This window comes from Pteropus alecto, unplaced genomic scaffold, assembly GCF_000325575.1.
Source record: "Pteropus alecto unplaced genomic scaffold, ASM32557v1 scaffold75, whole genome shotgun sequence".
Lineage (NCBI taxonomy): Eukaryota > Metazoa > Chordata > Mammalia > Chiroptera > Pteropodidae > Pteropus > Pteropus alecto.
In genome coordinates this window covers 16168716-16187129 of record NW_006440638.1, presented here as the reverse complement: position 1 = coordinate 16187129, position 18414 = coordinate 16168716, and the positions used below count along the sequence as shown (strand labels likewise).

General features: G+C 37.0%; 1 protein-coding gene across 1 annotated transcript in view; it reads left to right on the top strand.

Moving 5' to 3' along the window:
- The window catches only part of SYNPR (synaptoporin), a 282074-nt gene that overhangs the window by 226863 nt on the left and 36797 nt on the right, over positions 1–18414 (top strand). Inside the window, exon 4 of the mRNA XM_006917496.2 lies at positions 12553–12751. Within this exon, the coding sequence (XP_006917558.1) occupies positions 12553–12751 (199 nt within the window). The remainder of the gene's footprint in view (positions 1–12552; positions 12752–18414) is intronic.

Here is an 18414-nt window from a genome sequence, read left to right as displayed (position 1 = left end):
ACTGAGAGGGCCTGGAGGAATAGCTCTTTGTTGAGCTTCTCCAGCAGGCCCCAGAAGCCTGAAGGGTGGCTTCCATTTTTGACTCCTTGTCCCTCTGGCCCTTCTAGCTTCCTGGCATGGCCTTTCTGGGCTATCAGAGAGTTTCTTCATCATAGGAATTAGAGAGCAGTGGAAGGGCCCCTGATCTAGGAGCAAAAAGCTTGAGTTCTGATTCTTGTACTTTGTGACTTTGATCAAGTGCCTTCACCTCTCTGAGTCTGGTTCCCTCTGATAAAACAGGTGAGGCATCTTTTTCTACAATTCTGTGAGGTAAGAAGGGTCAGCTTCCAGATAAATATTTAAGAATTTACTGAGATCAATCCATTCTCTTTTTTTTTTTTTTTTTTTAATTTAACAAATATTTATTGGTTATGTACTATGAACCAGATCCAACCTGGTGCTCAGTAGTAAAGAGGTAGACAAAATAAACAAGATCCCTGCCCTCATGCTACTTATAGTCTAGTGGGAGAGATGGACAAGGTATAGGTTCACAAACAAACAGGATAACTTACAATAGGCAATAAAAGCAGTAAATAAAATAAATTAAAACAATAAAATGGGATAATGTGTTAGAGAATGACTAGGGGTGGGACACACCCTTTAGGTTAGTTGGTCAAGGGAGGCCTCTCGGAAGTGGTCACATTTGAACTGAAACCTGAATGAAGAGAGGAAGCTGAACATGGACAATTTGGAAGCTAGTTCAAAGGCCCTGGGGCCGGGGGAAAGTTGTATTCTAGAAAGAGAAAGTAGCAAGTGAGTATGATAATACCAGAAAAGCGGGCAAGATCTAGGTGATGTTGGTCCTTATTTGCCATGATCAGAGGTTTGAATGTGGCTCTGAGTGCAAGGGAAAGCATTGGAGGAGAGTTTTATGCAGGGGGAGCGACATGCTCTGATTCATATTTTAAGGGATTTCTGGTTGCTGTGTGGAAAATGAATTCTTACGTGTCATGTTCCAAATACAATTTGAAGATCATATGATTAATTCCCTGGTTGCTGGCAAAGCTTCAGAAACATGGGTAACTTTATATTTGCTGACAATAAAGAGTACTTTTTCCATCCCAAGCTGATAAATCTGTTGAACAAACTCTTACTAGTTAACTAAAATGAACAATGTTTCCTTGTGTCTTAGACATTATTTTCCAAAAAGGATTTGTGTATTTATGATATTAATAACCAAAAAATTGGAAATTTACAATTCCATAGCCACTTGACAGGGCAATAGCTTTTCAGTGGTTTAAAGGAGATTGTGTTTTGTTCTGTATGTATAAGCAATTACTGTTTATCTCATTATCATCTGGCAGAAATATTAAATTTTCTACCCAGAAAGTGTTCTGTTCAGTGCTCTATATTGAACATTCAATGAGGCCAGTTATTATGTGACGAAGGAAATGACAGCAAGCAGCAACAGAAAATGACCAAATAACTGCTTAATAGGGTGGCTTTTGACAAAACAATAGAGTAACAGAATATGCCGCATTTCTAGGTCTTTGAAATCTACTTTTTGAAAGCATTTGGATTTTTTAAATCGACTTTCGTAATTAGACTTGCAACTCGAATTTTCAAATTGGGAAGCTGTTTCCAATTTACTTAATACTAGTAACTGTAATTGCCAATTTTATGCAAGTACTACAATAAGTGAAAAGTATTCCATTATCTCATAATGTGGGTGAACCCAGTCCAACCAGATGAAAGTCTGATGAGCAAAGACTGAGGTTTCTGTTAAAAAAAGAATTCTGCCCTCAGAGCGCAACATGGAAATTCTGGCTTTCCAGACTTTGGACTCAAGACTGTAACATAAAGTCTTACCTGAATCTCCAGCCTGCTGTTTTGCCCTATGCATTTCAGGCTTGCCAGCCTCCACGAACACATGAGCCAATTCCTGAAAATAAATTCCCTAAAATAGATATCCTATTAGTTGTGTTTTTCTGGAGAACTCTGACTAATACACTTGTTTACCCAGTAGTTCTACTACTAGAAATTTATCCAAAGAAAGTTGTCATACTAATATCCAAAGATAACATGCTCAAGGCATTATTTTAACTGTCAAAGATTGGAAACAATCAAAATGTCCACCAGTGGGGGACCATTTAGAAAATGATTGTGTAACTTGCACTGTGTAACTATACAGAACATTCTGCACAATATGGTAATTCATTTATCCTATCCACATAATATATGACTGTTAACAAGAATAAATAATAAGATATGCATTGGTCATATTATTAGGTAATAAATAGCAGAGTAAAGACCCTGTTTGATTTTCATTTTTTAAGTTGTTAATACTGGAGATGGAATTATGAGGAACCTTACCTCTTCCTCTTCTAAACATTTTATACTGACTAAATTTTTATAAATAGCATATTTTGACTGAGTTAATGAATCAAATTAATTTGGCCTAAATTCTAAACAAAAGATCAGCTTAGACAGATTTCTGCTGCTCTCTCTCATGCTATTGGTGTATGTTTTTGCATGTTCTAAATATCTTGTAGTCAGATATTTTAAGTTGTTTATTCATGAAACATTTCTATATTAACCAAATAAAATGGACAGATAGAAAGTTACCTGGACATTCAAGTTAAAAAAAAAAAAGAAAAGCTCTAGGAATGTTTTGTTTCATAATTTCCTTGCATACAGTACCACAGTTCAGGGAAGACAAACAAAAAAAGATAAAAGGATTTTCCAAAAAATATACAGATAACAACCACATTATTTATTTTAATTGGATAATGTAGAGGCAGTTTGAGTTCACTATGACTTAAATTCTATTTGAAGAAACTAAAATTAATAAATCATAGCTTTATGAGGATGGCAATGTTTCTTTGCAGGCCATTATATGGGTTTTATAGAGTTCTTCTCTCAATTTCACTCCAAGCCATGCCCTGACTTCCACTGACCCCATTCATTTTTTTCCCCTCTTTAATTCCCCACTCCCCTTCCACCTCTGACCTCTGGATGTTGCTGTTTCCCCTTAAGGACTAGATCTCTGAAGATGGGGCGTCTCCTCCCACACACTCATTAACCACTACACTATTGAGCCACCCCCTATTCATTTTTTAATCACTCCAAAGTCTACTTTTTTATTTTGAAATATTTATCTATGTAAATATAAGCTTGTTGGGGAGCGGGGTGTGAAATTTGAAAAAATCCTTCTTAGCATAATGCACTTTCAATCAATTGGGTAAATATCTTTCTGGCCCAGGGAGATGAAAGTGAAGTGTTGAAGGAGGACAGTCATTTTTGAGCATTATCTTCATGTGCGTAAGCACAATGAATTGTGTAGAGAAGAGTATTGTCGCAGTTACATTGACTGCATTTTCAAATGTCTAGCTTAGTTCCCTCTGCTTGATATTTATTATTACTCTCCTTTAAAAGAAAAAAAATTATCTTCTCTAATAGTAAAGTGGAGAACACAAAAAAATAATGGAAAATTCTTTCTTTGGAGACAATAAACTTTAATATATTTAATACATAATCACATCAGGGAGCAATGCCCTTATTGTGTTTAAGAGCAGAAGTACGACATTTTGTCTTTTGCTTAGTTTTGCTTACTTTTCTAGAAAATATTTTAGTGAATACATGCTGTTGTTGAGAGCCTGGGAGATGAAGCTGGTTTTGAGTTAACCAAGGTGAAGTAAAAAAAAATCTGGAAAAAAAATGGTTCTGGCTGCCTAAACAATGCCATTAACCTGAAAATAATGAAGCTGATAGTCATCTCTTAAGTCTAGCAGATGAGAGTGCACGTACCATCTCTATGTCCACAGACTTTCCTGAGAACAAAGCAACATCATTAGAATCCCCGAGGCGCTCTTAGAAGGATGTTTGTGAACTAGATTGTTTTATATTTCTACTTGCTTTGACATTGGACAAAGCTGAGTAATGATCCTTTTTGTCAACAGTGGCATCCCAGGTGTACTGATCCTTGCCAGTGTTCAGTCAGGGAGTTCGGCATCTCAGACACTCTCTCTATTCTCATTTGCAAGCTGAAGATTTCAAACTGGTTTCCAGCTTTAGCTACCTGAGTCCAATTGCTAGAGCCTTCTCTCAGTTCTCATCGGCATATTTCCCAGTCCTGTTCTCCCCTTGTCCCCATTTTTTGCCTTTCTACCCAAATAGATCCTAAATCTGAGGCTCTGTGAAGTCAGACTCTCCTCAGACTTCGATTGTAACATAAAAATATGTCTTATGAGGTGCTGGTGGCGTAAAGAAAAACTTTGCTCCAATCAACATGTCCCTTTAGAACCAGTTTGAAATCGCCTATGCGCCAGGGAGCAATGGAATAAATGGTCATAGTCTCCATACATCCATCACACGTTCATTCTCCTGTTGAAAAATGACTGAAAGTAGAGGGAGAGCCAGCTGCAAGGTCATCAGAAAAGCCAGTAATGGTGTAAAAAGTCAGTAAAAATGTGATTGGTAAAAAAAAATAATTAATAGACTCCAGAAAGTAACTGATAAAATGGCAAAGAAGATCTCAAACATGAACCACTGGAAAAAGCTATTGAAGGGACTACTAAATCTCACATCATGCTTGTGCGGTGTCAGATGTCAGTGATAGAAGAGGACTTGGAAGAATTCACCTTGATCTGAAACAGTATGTGGAGGGTACTTCCCACCTAAGTGGATGCTTGCATATTTCAGTCCAGAAGCCTTCAAATGAATCTCACTACCTGATTTATGAGCTCTGGGAGTAGTGTGTGGGATAGCCACCTTCAGATGAATTATAGCAAAACATACCGAAGAAGTAATGCTAATTTCTTTGAAATTCCAGAATTCACGTACACTAGGCTAGCTCTTCATGGTGGATCCTGAACAACATATTTCCTAGATATTTTCTTTATGGTTCCAAGTGCAAAACAACTGTTCTTATCTAAAATGTGAATTAGAAAATTTTTCTGTAGTTATTAATCTACTCTATACTTTAATGTTTTTACTCTAAGATGTGCACTCTTCTAAAATCTCTTCTATAACTTTACCTTCCATGTGAATTTTAGCTCAATTTTCAAAGTTCACTATTATTCTCAATATTTGCTGCTAATTTGCTACATTGTAACCTAAAACCCTTTAGTCACAAAATCCTAGTATGTGAAAATACTGTACACATAAAGGAACAAAACTATGAAAAATAAATCGTTATGATAAAGAAAAAATATTTAAAGTGGGGATATTTTTCATATGAAGGTTTAAAGTAAGACCTTGGAGTCTGTTTCAAGCCCTATACTTCAAGAAGTCACTTAACTGCTCTACTCTCCACTTCCCTTGCCCCTAAAATAAGGGTAATAGAACTCACTTTATTAAGTTTGAAAATTTAAGTGAGATAATATATGAAAATATTTGACATGGTGCCTGGTCTATGATGTGCTCAATAAACATCAGTGTGTAATTGGCATCCAGTAGTAATAGAAGTGGAATCACTATCATTATCTTAAATAGCATCACCAAATGCCATGCTTCAGGTACAATGAAAACAAAAAACAAAAACCCACACATACACACAAAAAACACGGGAAATGATAGGCAGAGGAGTTTGTCCTTTTCAACCTCCTAGATAATATCCATTCCCATTCCTCACAACTCACTGCCTTCCCATCTTAGCTTCTCTGATGACTGGCGCATGGGGGTCAATAAATCCCTGTTTAATGAATGGAGGACTTGAGAATAATCGAGAATTTGGTGGTCTGAAAATCTTAGAAAGGAAATTTGGGTCATAAGTAAAAACTCTTAGAGCTGGGTTCTAAGGTTGGGTTTAGAAAGCCTGGATTCTAAGTTTGCCTCTTTTCTATGCCAACTGGATGATCTTTGATGATTTTTTCAAGATGACTGAGCTCCAACTTCCTCATCTGTAGAATGGGGAAGGTTGCTGGAGGGGGGAAAAAAAAAGAAAAATTAAAAGAAGGAAAAAAAACGAAAAACATTGTGAACGTGTTTGTAAACTCCCAGGATTTTGTAGTGATTTAGGTATATTATGAATCATATGGGCTGAGCAAATAGGGGTGTGTGTGTGTCAGTATGTAAGTGCACACATAAACACATTTATTAAATACACACACACATGGCTAGCAAAAGGAAAGGCAATCTAAAACCAGACAAATGCCAATATTTCATATTGGGGAGAGAGAAAAAAATGATTAAAGTCTCTATCAACTGGTAAGAAGGACTGAAACAGGGACTATAGAAAATAAGTAAAGAGAAATGTGCTCAGCATCACAATCTGCCAATTGTCCTCTGATCTTCCCGTGGCCACTTTAACTCTGGCTATCGAAAAATCAGTGACAGCAGCTTGCTCCCCAACACTATTAATGCTTCCCATATTTGCTCCTGGGCAGCATCACCCCCTTAGGATATGCCCTTACTTTCTTGTACTGAGTCTCTCCCAGATGTCTTATTAGGAGCTTTAGTCTTGCTTTCTTCCACACCTGGTGAAAGATATTGTCAATAATTTCAAAAGTCTTATTACCAGATGCCCATTATGGTACAGTGCTACCTAAAGGTGAATCTGTGTTGTCCGTTACTGAGTACCTCGCTTTCTATAAAGAACCACAGACACTGTGATGATCACAATTTCAGTACATGATGCAATCAAGTTAATTTGCCTTCTGCTTGCTTCTGAGGCAAATGTTAGAATAACCCAGGACAAAATTTGGAAACTAGGAAGCTTTTAAGGACTTCTAATTGGTTGATCTACAGGCACTCAACTCTGTCATTACTGGGTACCTTGTACGATGCGTCTAATCTATTTACTTCAAGGTGGAAACAGAACAAATGCTGGTTTAGAATCCTACTCAGTGTAAACTATCAGTCTACCACTCTATTAGATGGTATGGGAAAGCTAGCTTGGTTATTTTTACACACAGTCAACCAGAAATCTTAGGATGCTATAACTTTTGGAACAGAGAGGCAGAAATGGGCAGTAGTTACTAGTGTAGACTCCTCATAATCTGCTTGCATTAGAGACTTATCTCTGTACTCTACTAGCCATATGCCCTCAGGCAAACTCACTACCCATTCCAAGTCTCAGTTTCCTGGTCTGAATAATGGTGATAGTAATAGTACCTACAAAGAAAGTTGCTATCAGCATTAAGTAAGAAACAGTCAGTAAAGAACTTAGCACAATGCCTGGAAGTTGAAAAATGTGAATAGTTGTTTTCATAAATATTTTTATTAATAAAACAACACCAACTTGCTTCCTATTTTTCTAGGCCCTGTAAACTACACTAAGAACTATCGGGTGCCAAGCAGTTCCTTTAGTTTAATTGAAGCAGCTGTTAAATGTTGAAAAGGCTGCATTTAGGCATTAGAAACATTTTTTTAAAAAAAAAGAAAGAAAAGAAAAAGAAAAACAGAAACTAACATGGAGGCTTTTCATTGATTGACACAATGCAGTAAAGCCCAATGACATTCAATTACCCCTTGATTGAGTCAGGCCAGCCAAAAAAAGAATTATATATTTGAAATCAACAAATTGGATTTGGTCCCTTTGTCAGGCTCAGCAATTGCTCCCTGACTAGTTACTCACAAGATCAGAGGCGGCCCTGTTGGCTTCCAGGTTTTGTCAACTGACATGCTCTATCTACACAGACAGTTTTTTCCTTATTTAGGTTTTAAATGAATGATATTTGCTTCCAAAGTTATTGCAGCTGCTAAGCATATGCTGACTATAAAATCTCTCCCTCCAAAATAAGAAATGTGTATTTATCCATATATATGTAACTCTTTTATAAAAGAAACTTTCTATTAAATATATATACATGATATGTGTGCATTTAGTAATATATACCATCATATAGCATTAAAAATGTTCAGTAATATAAATTATTATGCTCAGACATTGAACTGACATGTTCTTTATAAATGATCCCTACTTCTTTCCATTAGCTTCAATTTTGAACTGACATGTTCTTTATAAATGATCCCTACTTCTTTCCATTAGCTTAGAACTTCACTCCCATTTCCCCACTTTCTCCTGATTTCACCCCATTGTGGCTGGTGAGCCAAATACCAAGTTATAGATCATTGGTATTAATAAGCACAGCAGATTTATTAGTGATTTTTTTTGCCTTCTACACATAAGCACGATTAACATTTACTAAAAATCAACAGTTAGCAATATAGAAAATGTTGACATTCAGCTGATTACATAGAAAAATCCAATTATTTTATTCTCCCCCGTCGTGCTGCCCCCCACCACACACGAAGATTGCAGACCTGGTCTGTGCACATTAGCTGAAGGATTTAGGGCGTTGGAAGCATTTTAAAGTGCATCCTAGCCCTGGAACATGAGTGTGTATGTAGCTAAATAGTTGCGGCAGGTGAAATGTTTCAGCCTGCTATTTTTGCTTTGAATGCTGTTTATTATAAGAAAATCTTTCCAATGTTTGTCTTAAGATAAAGACCCAAATCTATAACCTGACTGACAAGACCAATAGCAGGGACTCCTAGCTACTTCTCTATCCCATCCTGCACCCATCCCCTTTCCTGTGATACTGTGGTTTCTCAAGACATATTTCATCTCCTCTAATGTGTTCTGCTCCTTGTCTATACAGGTTCTTGGTACATACTCTATCCTACCTACCTTTTTAACAGCTTTATTGAGATGCAATTCATATACGATATAAGTCATTCATTTAAAATCTGCAATTCAATGGCTTTGAGTATATTCATGGAGTTGTGCAACCATCACCACAATCAATACTAGGACATTTTTATTAACCCCAAAGAAACCCTCAAACACCTAGCCATCATCCCCAATTCTCCCATCCTCCACATCCCCCAGCCCTAACCTGTGTTTGTCTCCATAAATGTGCCTCTTCTGAACATTTCATAAACATAATCATACAAAGCGTGATCCTCTATGAGTGGCTACTAGCGTACGATTTTCAAGGTACGGAAACAAGGTTTCATTGTTACAGCATAGATTAGTACTTCATTCCTTATCGACAAATAATATGGATATACCACATTTCATCTATCCATTCATCAGTTGATAAAATGTTTGGGTTGTTCCACTTTTTAGCAATTATGAATAGTGTTGCTATGAACATTCTCATTCAAGTTTTTATGCAGACAAATGTTATCATTTCTCTTGGGTATGTATCAAGGAGTGGAATTGCTGGATCATCTCATAATTCTATGTTTAATTATTTGAAAAACTGCCAAACTGCTTTCCAAAGTGGCAGCACCATTTTCATTTCCACTAACACTGTTTAAAAGTTCCCATTTTTCAACCGAAACCTTATTCCAATTTTATTTTTTGTTCCAATCTAATCTCACTAACACTTGTTATTCCAATATTATAATCTTTTTGATTGTAGCTATCTTAGTGGATGTGAAGTTACATTTCATTTTGCTTTTCCCCCAAACTTTTGATCTGGATAATTGCTAGAGTTTTCAAGCTGCAGCTTAAAAATCACTTCCATAGGGAATTTTGTCTTGACCATCCCACCCCCAGACAAGCATATGACTCCTCTCGGAAAACCTATCATTTCTCTCTCAGCTTGAAGTTCAACATGGACAGAGACTGTCCCATTTCATTGTTTTGTTTTGTTTTTTTTTTCACTCTATTCCTAACATCTAGCCATAAACTACAGAGCTGCTTGTAAAAAAATCTGTTGAATGAATGCCATATTAAAAAATAATGAGAAAAAAGTATACATTATTTGAAAATCCCCTGTATCAGAATAACTGGCATAATTATTTTTAAATCTATTTCTTTTTTCAGCCTTGTCACAGACCAAACTATTGAGAAATGTTTTAATATCTCTGGCAAGGGGAGAAGAAAGTTTCTGTGATATAAACACGATGGGTGCTTCTATTTTCCTGAATTTTACTGAAGCTATACACTTTTCTGGTTGATATGAAACAGGAAAAGACTCAGTAACATGAGTTAAATCAAGTGGACCGTGTAAACAGTTCTCTCTTAAGTCAAACAGTAAATAAGAAAGAATAGGTTTCTGAGAAGTAAGGAATTCAAGGGAACTCAGACTTGCCTGCATTGGTTGTCAACTAGAGATTTCAATTCAGTAGGTCTGGGACGAGGCCCTAGAATATATATTTTTAACAAGGCCCCTAATGATTCTGATGCTAGTGGTCCATGGGCTCCACTTTGAAAAGACATTCATCCTAGTTAATATTCTCATTATTTAATAGAAATGGGTTAATGCAGGTGGTGGCTCCACAGTGTAGTGGTTAGCACGTCTGCTTTACACACAGAAGGTCCTGAGTTTGTGCCCCAGGTGGAGCCATGAACTAGGCCCCAGCTGCACCAGGCCCTGGGTGCCCAGTGTGAGTGTGTGGGAGGAGATGCCCTGCCTTCAGAGATTCAGTTCTTAAGGGGAAACGGCAACATCCATAGGTCAGGGGTGGAAGTGGCAGTGGGGGATTAAAGAGGGAGGGGAAAAAAAAGAAATGGGTTAATGCAGAAGTTAAAAAAATCAAGATCTGGAGTCAGACACAAATTTGAATCCATGGCCCAATTTACTAGCCATGTGGCTTAAGACAAATTACTTAATTTTTCTAAGCCTGTTTTTTCATCTGTGAAGGGGGAAGAGGCAATAAAGTGCCTTCTTTATACAGTTGCCATGGACATTAAATTAAATCATGCATTCAAAACACAATATCTGGCACACATGAAATGCTCTGATATGTTATTTGCTATTATTATTATTTTATCATTATATTATTTCTAAATTGTAAGAGAATGTACACAACAAATCTGTTTTAAAGGGGTTGAGTTTGGCTTAGTAAGAAAAATACTTTCTAAGCATAAGTTGGAAATTTATTGTGGTCATCAATGGCTTTATCATTGTTGTTACTTTCGTAGATAATTTTCCAAGTCGTTCTATCTCCAAGTGTTAGGTAGTTAGACATGAGCGACAGGAGTGAAGTCCCAGCTCTGTTACTATGAAAACCTCCCTTGAAGACCTTTAAGGACCTCCCAGAAACACCATCCCCTTTAGGGTTATAAATTAACCCAAATCCTAGGGCACGAAGGCCATTAAAACTGCTGGCTTAACCAGCCACAGAATCCTGCGCAGAAGGTACTACCTTAACTTGCCCATGACCTCAGCCTTATTATACTGTCTTTATAATACCATGTCTATGCCTGGAAGTTCATGAATCTCATTATAACAGACTGAATTCTGGGTAAGCACATGTGCAGTAGGCAAAGTGTTATACAGCAGCCAACTGTCAGTCAAGGTGACCTCACATACGGATAATCTAGGACCTCCCATCATGGCCCAAATATAAACAGACCTTTTCACTTCTGCGTTGTTATAGCCCTTGTTGCTGAAAATCCACTCTTCCCTTGGCGCATACTCTGTATTTTACCTTTTACCTCCTCACCTCCCATATTCCACAGGCCTGAAGGCTTCCTTAGTGTGGCCTGTCTCCTTCTAAAATGCACTTTCAATAAATCTTACTCCTTCTAAATCTTGCTGACCTGTAATTCTGTACTGCGTTGGCGGGAAAGAACCGCGGACCTCCACCATGCCCCTGGAGCAACGCCAGATTTCATATCACCCAACAGTAACACGAGTGCCTCCCTAAAACTCAAAGAAAATTTAGTCATTTCTGAAGTTTCAGTTCACCACCTAGTTCACACATGAGCCACTCTGATAGCTATAATCCGTTTTCTTTTGGTGTCATGTTCTGAGCAGAAAGTATTGCCCCCCACTAAAATCTTATTTTCCTCTATTAATATATTGAGCCTGAATGCCGTCTTGATAGAATCTACTGTCTAAAATAGAAGCTCTAAAAGTTCAATCAAATTAGGATCTATTCATCATCTTACAGAATTAGTAAGCCCAAAAAGTGTCTGGACTTTGGGATACACACAGAAGAAAATTAAGATCCCCACAATTATGGAGGGGGCTGTGGGGGCAAAAAAAAAAAAAAAGCAAGTAATTAAATACATTATCAAGACAGTGTGGCTGGCGATGAGTGCTGTGAATGACATTAAACAGGGTGATGTGATAGAAATGTCTAAGGGAAAAGAGCTGTTTTAGATTAATGGACAGAAAAGGCTATCCAAGGACATGACATGTGAGCTTACACCTGAGTGCCAAGAATGAGCCAGACATGGGAAATATCAGGGCATAGGGAACACTCAATGAAAAAACCCTAAGCCAGGATTACGAAGACCTGGGAGAGGGCGCGGGGGTCACATTTAGAAGTTAGGTTTTGAGTCCAAGTTAAGATGAGAAAGCACTGCAGAATTAAAGCAGGAGGATGTCATAGTCTAATTTTTCATCATTTCGGGTGCCCCTTCCTTTACCTCCTCCCCTCTCTCTCCAGTGACAGCTATTGTGGAACCCAATGGAGTGGTGTTTAACTGCAGCATTTACTTCTATGTTTCCAATTATAATCTCTAATTTTGTTAATGAACTTGTCGCATAGGCATGCCATGAAACTCCCAAATCACTTCTCCTTTTGCTTTAGAACACGTAGGCATATGGCCTCTAGTTTTCTCTCCATAGCATTTTAAAGAGCGTCTCCTTAAATCTGGCACTTTAGGTTGCACCAGGTGACATTTGAGGTGCCTACCTGCGAAGGAAAGGAGCGGGAGAAGCTGGCGCTGATTGGCGACTCCTCATCTTCAGCAGAGTTCTTCGTCACTGTTGCTGTCTTTGCCTTCCTCTACTCCTTGGCGGCTACAGTCGTTTACATTTTCTTCCAGAACAAATATCGGGAAAACAACAGGGGTCCACTCATTGTAAGTGCTTTGCTTTTTGAAATAACCTTTTTCTTTACCCACTAATTTTTTTTCCAATGCTTGAAGGGCCTTGGAGTTACCCAAGCCCTCAGGATAGGTATTTTAAGGGAAATCACATTCTTTTTCATTTAAATATCTTGTATCTAAAACACAAACATGATGTCTGTCATTCTTTTGTGACCCTGTGTTGGAAAAGTATTGCCAGACTTTTTAAAAACTCCTCTGAGATAAACTGTTGGAAATCTCCTGAGATCAAGGAAAAAAGAGGGAGGCTTGCTGCAGATTTATTTATAATTCCAGCATTATGGAGTTAGTCAACAATTTTCCTCACTGCCCGTGACCCTGTCCCCTCCTTCGTGGCTCTCACTGGGCCTCCCGCCCTGGCGACCTGTTTTGTCCTTTCTCCTTCCCTCCCGGGCAATCGCTCTGTCTCTCGGTTTATCTGTCCCTCTGTCTCTCAGCGCTCTCTCTCTCTCTCTCTCTCTCCCTCCCTACCTCCTTCCGACCCCCAACGACTACCAACTCTGCACTGTTTGCTTTTTCCTTATACACTGGTTCAAGAACTCTTGTGGGTAAAACCGAGGTAGTTCAGCCTATACTAACAGGGACACAAATACACTTAGAAGGATACAACGACTCTCAGAGGGGTATACGGTCTTAGATAATTTTAAGAAAATGAAATTTAAATTTCTCAACCTTCACACGTATATTGGCCTGAACTTTATCTTACTGAGAATGCCCTGCATTGGAAAATATCTTGCTATTTTCTTTCTTAATTACCTGCTCCCATTATATAAAAGAAAAACATCCTTCTTTTTTATTCCAAATGTAACTATATAGTACATTGTTGGAATGCAAAACCCTTGAGGCACTAAAGAAAGGATTATTTAAAATGCTGGCGTTGTTTGGCAATGCCTATGTAATGTACCCTTTTGCATATAAGGTTTCCAATTATTTTTCTTTCAGAAAAAAGTGAAAGTCCTAATGTACTCATTACCTGACAGATCATTAAAAAATAATTTTTAATGACAGGTCACTAGGTGATTTGAGGCACATAACTCAAGTGGAATTCAAATAAATTAATGACATTGCTATAACAAAATTCCATTCATTCTCATCTACTCAATTATGTGAGCAAGCGTTCTCAACACATTTTATAAAATAGAAGAGTGTATGCTGAATTATGTCCCATTCTAGTCATAAATAATACTTGTCTCCCTGAAATACAAACTACTTGAAGTAAAAACAGCTCCATACGCTTCTAACAAAAATGTAACTATTTAAATTTAAAATTATTTATTAAAATTTATAATACACTGGACAACAGTGCATTCATAATATTTGTTATGATCACCCAATCCAAAAGAATATTTTCGTACTTAAAGCATTAGGATTGCTGGTAAATAAAAAGTAATGTAAATTATATACATATTTTTGTTACAAAGAAATATAATAGGGTGATTGATAAAATGTCTTCCCATATATTATAAATAATATTATATTTTATTTATAGCATGATGTTATTTCTATTAAACTATTTTAGTTGCATAATAGAAATACAACTTCAAAGAGAACAAAAGGAACATGTAAAATTTCCAACTGTTAAAGAGGAACTTGTTCATTAATCTTTTAATAGATAATAGAAAATATCAAATAACTGTTCTATTATAATCATCTTTAAATGGATACACGGGTATATATTCAAATATCAATACTTGTAATATGCCAAAATATTCCTTGCAACTCTTTAGACTTATAATAAAAACAAAATTAGATGTCAACTTTATACAAGTAGAAACACAGTTTTTCAAATTTCTTTTATGGAATACCTGAGTAAAAAAATGTACAGATCTCTAATTTAATCTATTTATTATTGAGACCTAAACTTTAAAATAAACTTTTTAAAGGGTAACTGGGAGAAACAACTGTTTGTAGAACTTGGTGATCAGTTTTGAAGTGACCAGGAAAAAAATCTGATTTGTAACACTTTAATACGTTATCCCGGAAAAAGAGAAGAATGCAGCAGAATTAAACCTTTGGACAGGTGTCTTTTTTTATCTTTCTTCTCAATTGAAATTAATAAATAGTCTAAATGGTTTTAAAATATCTTTAACAAAGTCACCTATCTTGGGCTCATCCCTCTCTTGTGCAGATAGGCACACAAAGGACATTGTTATGTGTATACACACACCGTAAAATCAACATGCATTCTCCATTCCGGGACACTTGTAGATTCTCTCACAGAATTCTAAAGGCTGAGAAAATATCCTGATTTCTAGAGAGAAGTTGGCTCAGCTAGTTTGCCCATATAAAGTGGGGAAAAGGTCTATTTGTTATGTAAAACTACATTCTACTCATATGAGATAATTTTATGAAGGCATGCTATTTCATCTCTGTATAAATAGTCTTCTCCATCAAGTAGGATATAATAAAATCCTGGGTTGTGTACTACTCTGGGTAGGTTTTGTTTTATTACATTGTGCAAGAAAGGGAGGGTTGGGGGAGATAATTCTAATAATAAAAAAGGAAAGCTCCTAGATGAGACTTCTGTGATATTAAAAAACTGATGTGCTCATTACTTAGCAGATAAAAGTTAATTTAAAAATCAACCTGAGTCCTAAGAGTTGCAGAGGCAGAATGAACGTAGAGTATCAGCATGATGCCATTGCAGCTGCAAGTGGCAAACTTTATCAATTCTAATCCCACTACGACAAGGCTGAGACTAGGGGAGAAAGGGTGGGCTATTATACCCACCTTTAATTATGAGTTAGCAGGTTAAAGCAAATCTACAGTGTGAACAAGATTCCAAGAAGGTGGTTCATACCTAAGAAAACTTTAAAAACTAGAAAAATATTTGTTCACACGTTAACAATAATTATACTTGTTTTAAACCAATTCTATTTATTTAGAAAGATGGTCACTGATCAATACTTAGGCCTCTCTGTTCTTGTTATCATCTATTCTTTTTGTTGTTGTTGTTGCTTTAAAAAAAACAAAACACCTATTTTTTTCTTCATTCTGTAATTCAGAACTCTCCAAGTCAAATGAACTTAGTCTGAAGCAAAAAAAGTGACGATATTATGACATGAACTAATTCAATCAGTTCAAAGAAGTCAGGTATCCTTCTAAGCTAGTTCCCATCTAAAATTATTTTCTTATCTCACTCTGTAATCCTCTAGGACATGACATCACACATCATATGTAAATAAGATCAATGTGTAGGAAAGCGACGAGGATGGTAATGGTGTTGATATAACAACAATAATATCAACTGGTATTGACTGAGTTTCTATTATGTGTCAAGCTGACTTAATCCGCATAACAACCCTAGCTTATATTATTATTCACATTTACGGTTGAGGAAAAGGAGGCTCAGAGAGGTCACCCAAACTCTCACGGATCACATCACTAATAGTCAGAAGGTAAAGAGTTTGAACCCATGTCTCTCCAAATCCAGGGCCCAAATTCATAATCACCATTCAAGAGGATCCAAAATCCTGATAGGCAACGTACTGCAAAGTTAGAAGGGTGGAGGTGGGTAAGACTAATTGGTCTATATACCTGGACAGCTCCTATACTGTCTAACTCTGGATATAGAGAAACCAAGCCCTTTAACCCCTAGACTTTCTTCCCCATTTGACAGTTATAGAAGCTTCAAAATCCATTTGGAGTTATGGATGATGCTAGAATCTGTGATGCTAAAATAACTGGAAGTTTCTGCTTGTGTTGCCATTTATCTTTATTGCAAAAGAAAGATGTCAATGATCGAAAACAAGCTTTTAAAATGCCCAGGATCAATATGTATTATAAATCAAAAATTACAGAGACTGATTTCTACACATTTGTAACCAGTTGTGAGCAATTTCAGACAGACTGAGGCCGAGTTTATCAACAGCTATTTTTTAAAGTACCTTTTTCTACTAAATATGCTTGGCAAGACTGCATACCTTTAAGTAAAAATGAGAATCTGAATGTCTTTAGAAGTAACACAATGTTAATGATGCTGAATGACACAGTAGGGAGAAAATCAGGCTAAATGAATCAGCTAGCTACTTTACATCACTATGGTAAGTGCCTTCTTGTACAGATGAATAGATATCAGTTCTCAGAAAGTAGAAAGGCCACCTGAATGATGTATGATTGTGGAATTGAAATGTCACATCTGGTTATATCACTTTGTCACATTCCTTAGAGTACACTTTTAAAGCCAATCTCCTGCCTAGATTTCTGTGAAAGGATGTTCTGAGCCGTTTTCAGATCTCATGTCAAATAGTGATACTATGAGGCTTTATTTTTTATCATATTAATGTAAAGTAGATTTAAAAAATATCTTACAGAGCTGACAGAATGCTCTAAGAATGAGTATATAATAAACACCATCCCACATTTTGGTGAATTCTTGTCGTGACAGCTTTGGTTTAAAGTAACTACTCTAAGAGTTAAGGAGATCAATATCTGCCTTAAGATTTTGTGGAAAAGGAAGGCGCTATATTATTCAAACTCTGCTTTTCCCATAAAGGAGACCAAGTTGACTGACAACAGGCGTTTTGTGGGACAAGAAATTTTTACCCATTGCAGGCACGCAGAGGCTCACATTTGTTTCATGTCAGTGCATTCCAAATCTTTTCATGTTTCCCATCAGCCTCAAAACAACCCTGAGAGAGAAAGAGAGCCATTAGAATCAGCCCCATTCTACAGATTCCATTTAACTCCTCTTTACGGAGCACCAGGTGTTGGAAAATGAGGCCTTGGGAGATTAGAAATCTTGCTCGTGGTCCGAGAAGTGAATGGCAGAACAAGGATTCAACCTCTTAGGCTAATGATTTTAAGAGTAGTGGCTAAGCTCTGGAGTCCTGGATTTTAATCCCCCTGTATGACTTATTATTTACATTTGGAAGCCTGTTACTTCATCTGTAGGATGAAGCTAGCTAATAATGATATACATTTCACAGGGCTGCTGAAAGGAAAGTAAGAGTGTGAAGCATTTCACACAGGGAAAGGCACACAATAAGTGATAAATTAATGTAATTTAATTGTAACACAATTATTGTCATTAATTTTAATTATTCTCCTGCCCATTACTGGGTAGTACCTTAGCTCCATATAGGGAAATTGCAAGCACCTTCCTTTAATTGACTGCAGCCCTTACAATTCTACTTTCTTCCAGACCCTCCATCCCAGGCACCTTCTTCTCCAGTTCCCCCAAGGTCTTACTTAGAACTACTTCTAAGATCACAGTCGTTAGGTTGAACATTCAATTTACCTTTCTGTTCCTGGAACCCCACTTCATTAGATGACTGGAAGGGGGATTTTTAACATTCCAAAATAAAATATGGCTCCTCATTATCCAGTCTAGGCTAAGACCATCACTAAGAGAGGAAAACAGGAAGCAGGCACAGAGACAGATGGTCGAAGAATCAAATGCTAGTTCCTAACTATCGACTCCATCTTTACTTGACTATAATCAAAAGTGGAGATCAGATTTTGCAGTCTCTGAACTATTTGTAAATTGTTGAAAAATCTCTCTCCTCTCTCCTTCTCTCTCCTTCTTTTCCCTTCTTTTCCTCTTCTCTCCTCCCCTTTCTCTTCTATCTCTTCTTACCCTCATCATGTCAGTTTTACTTCATATCTAAGTGTTAATAGGTAATAAGTATCTTCCACAA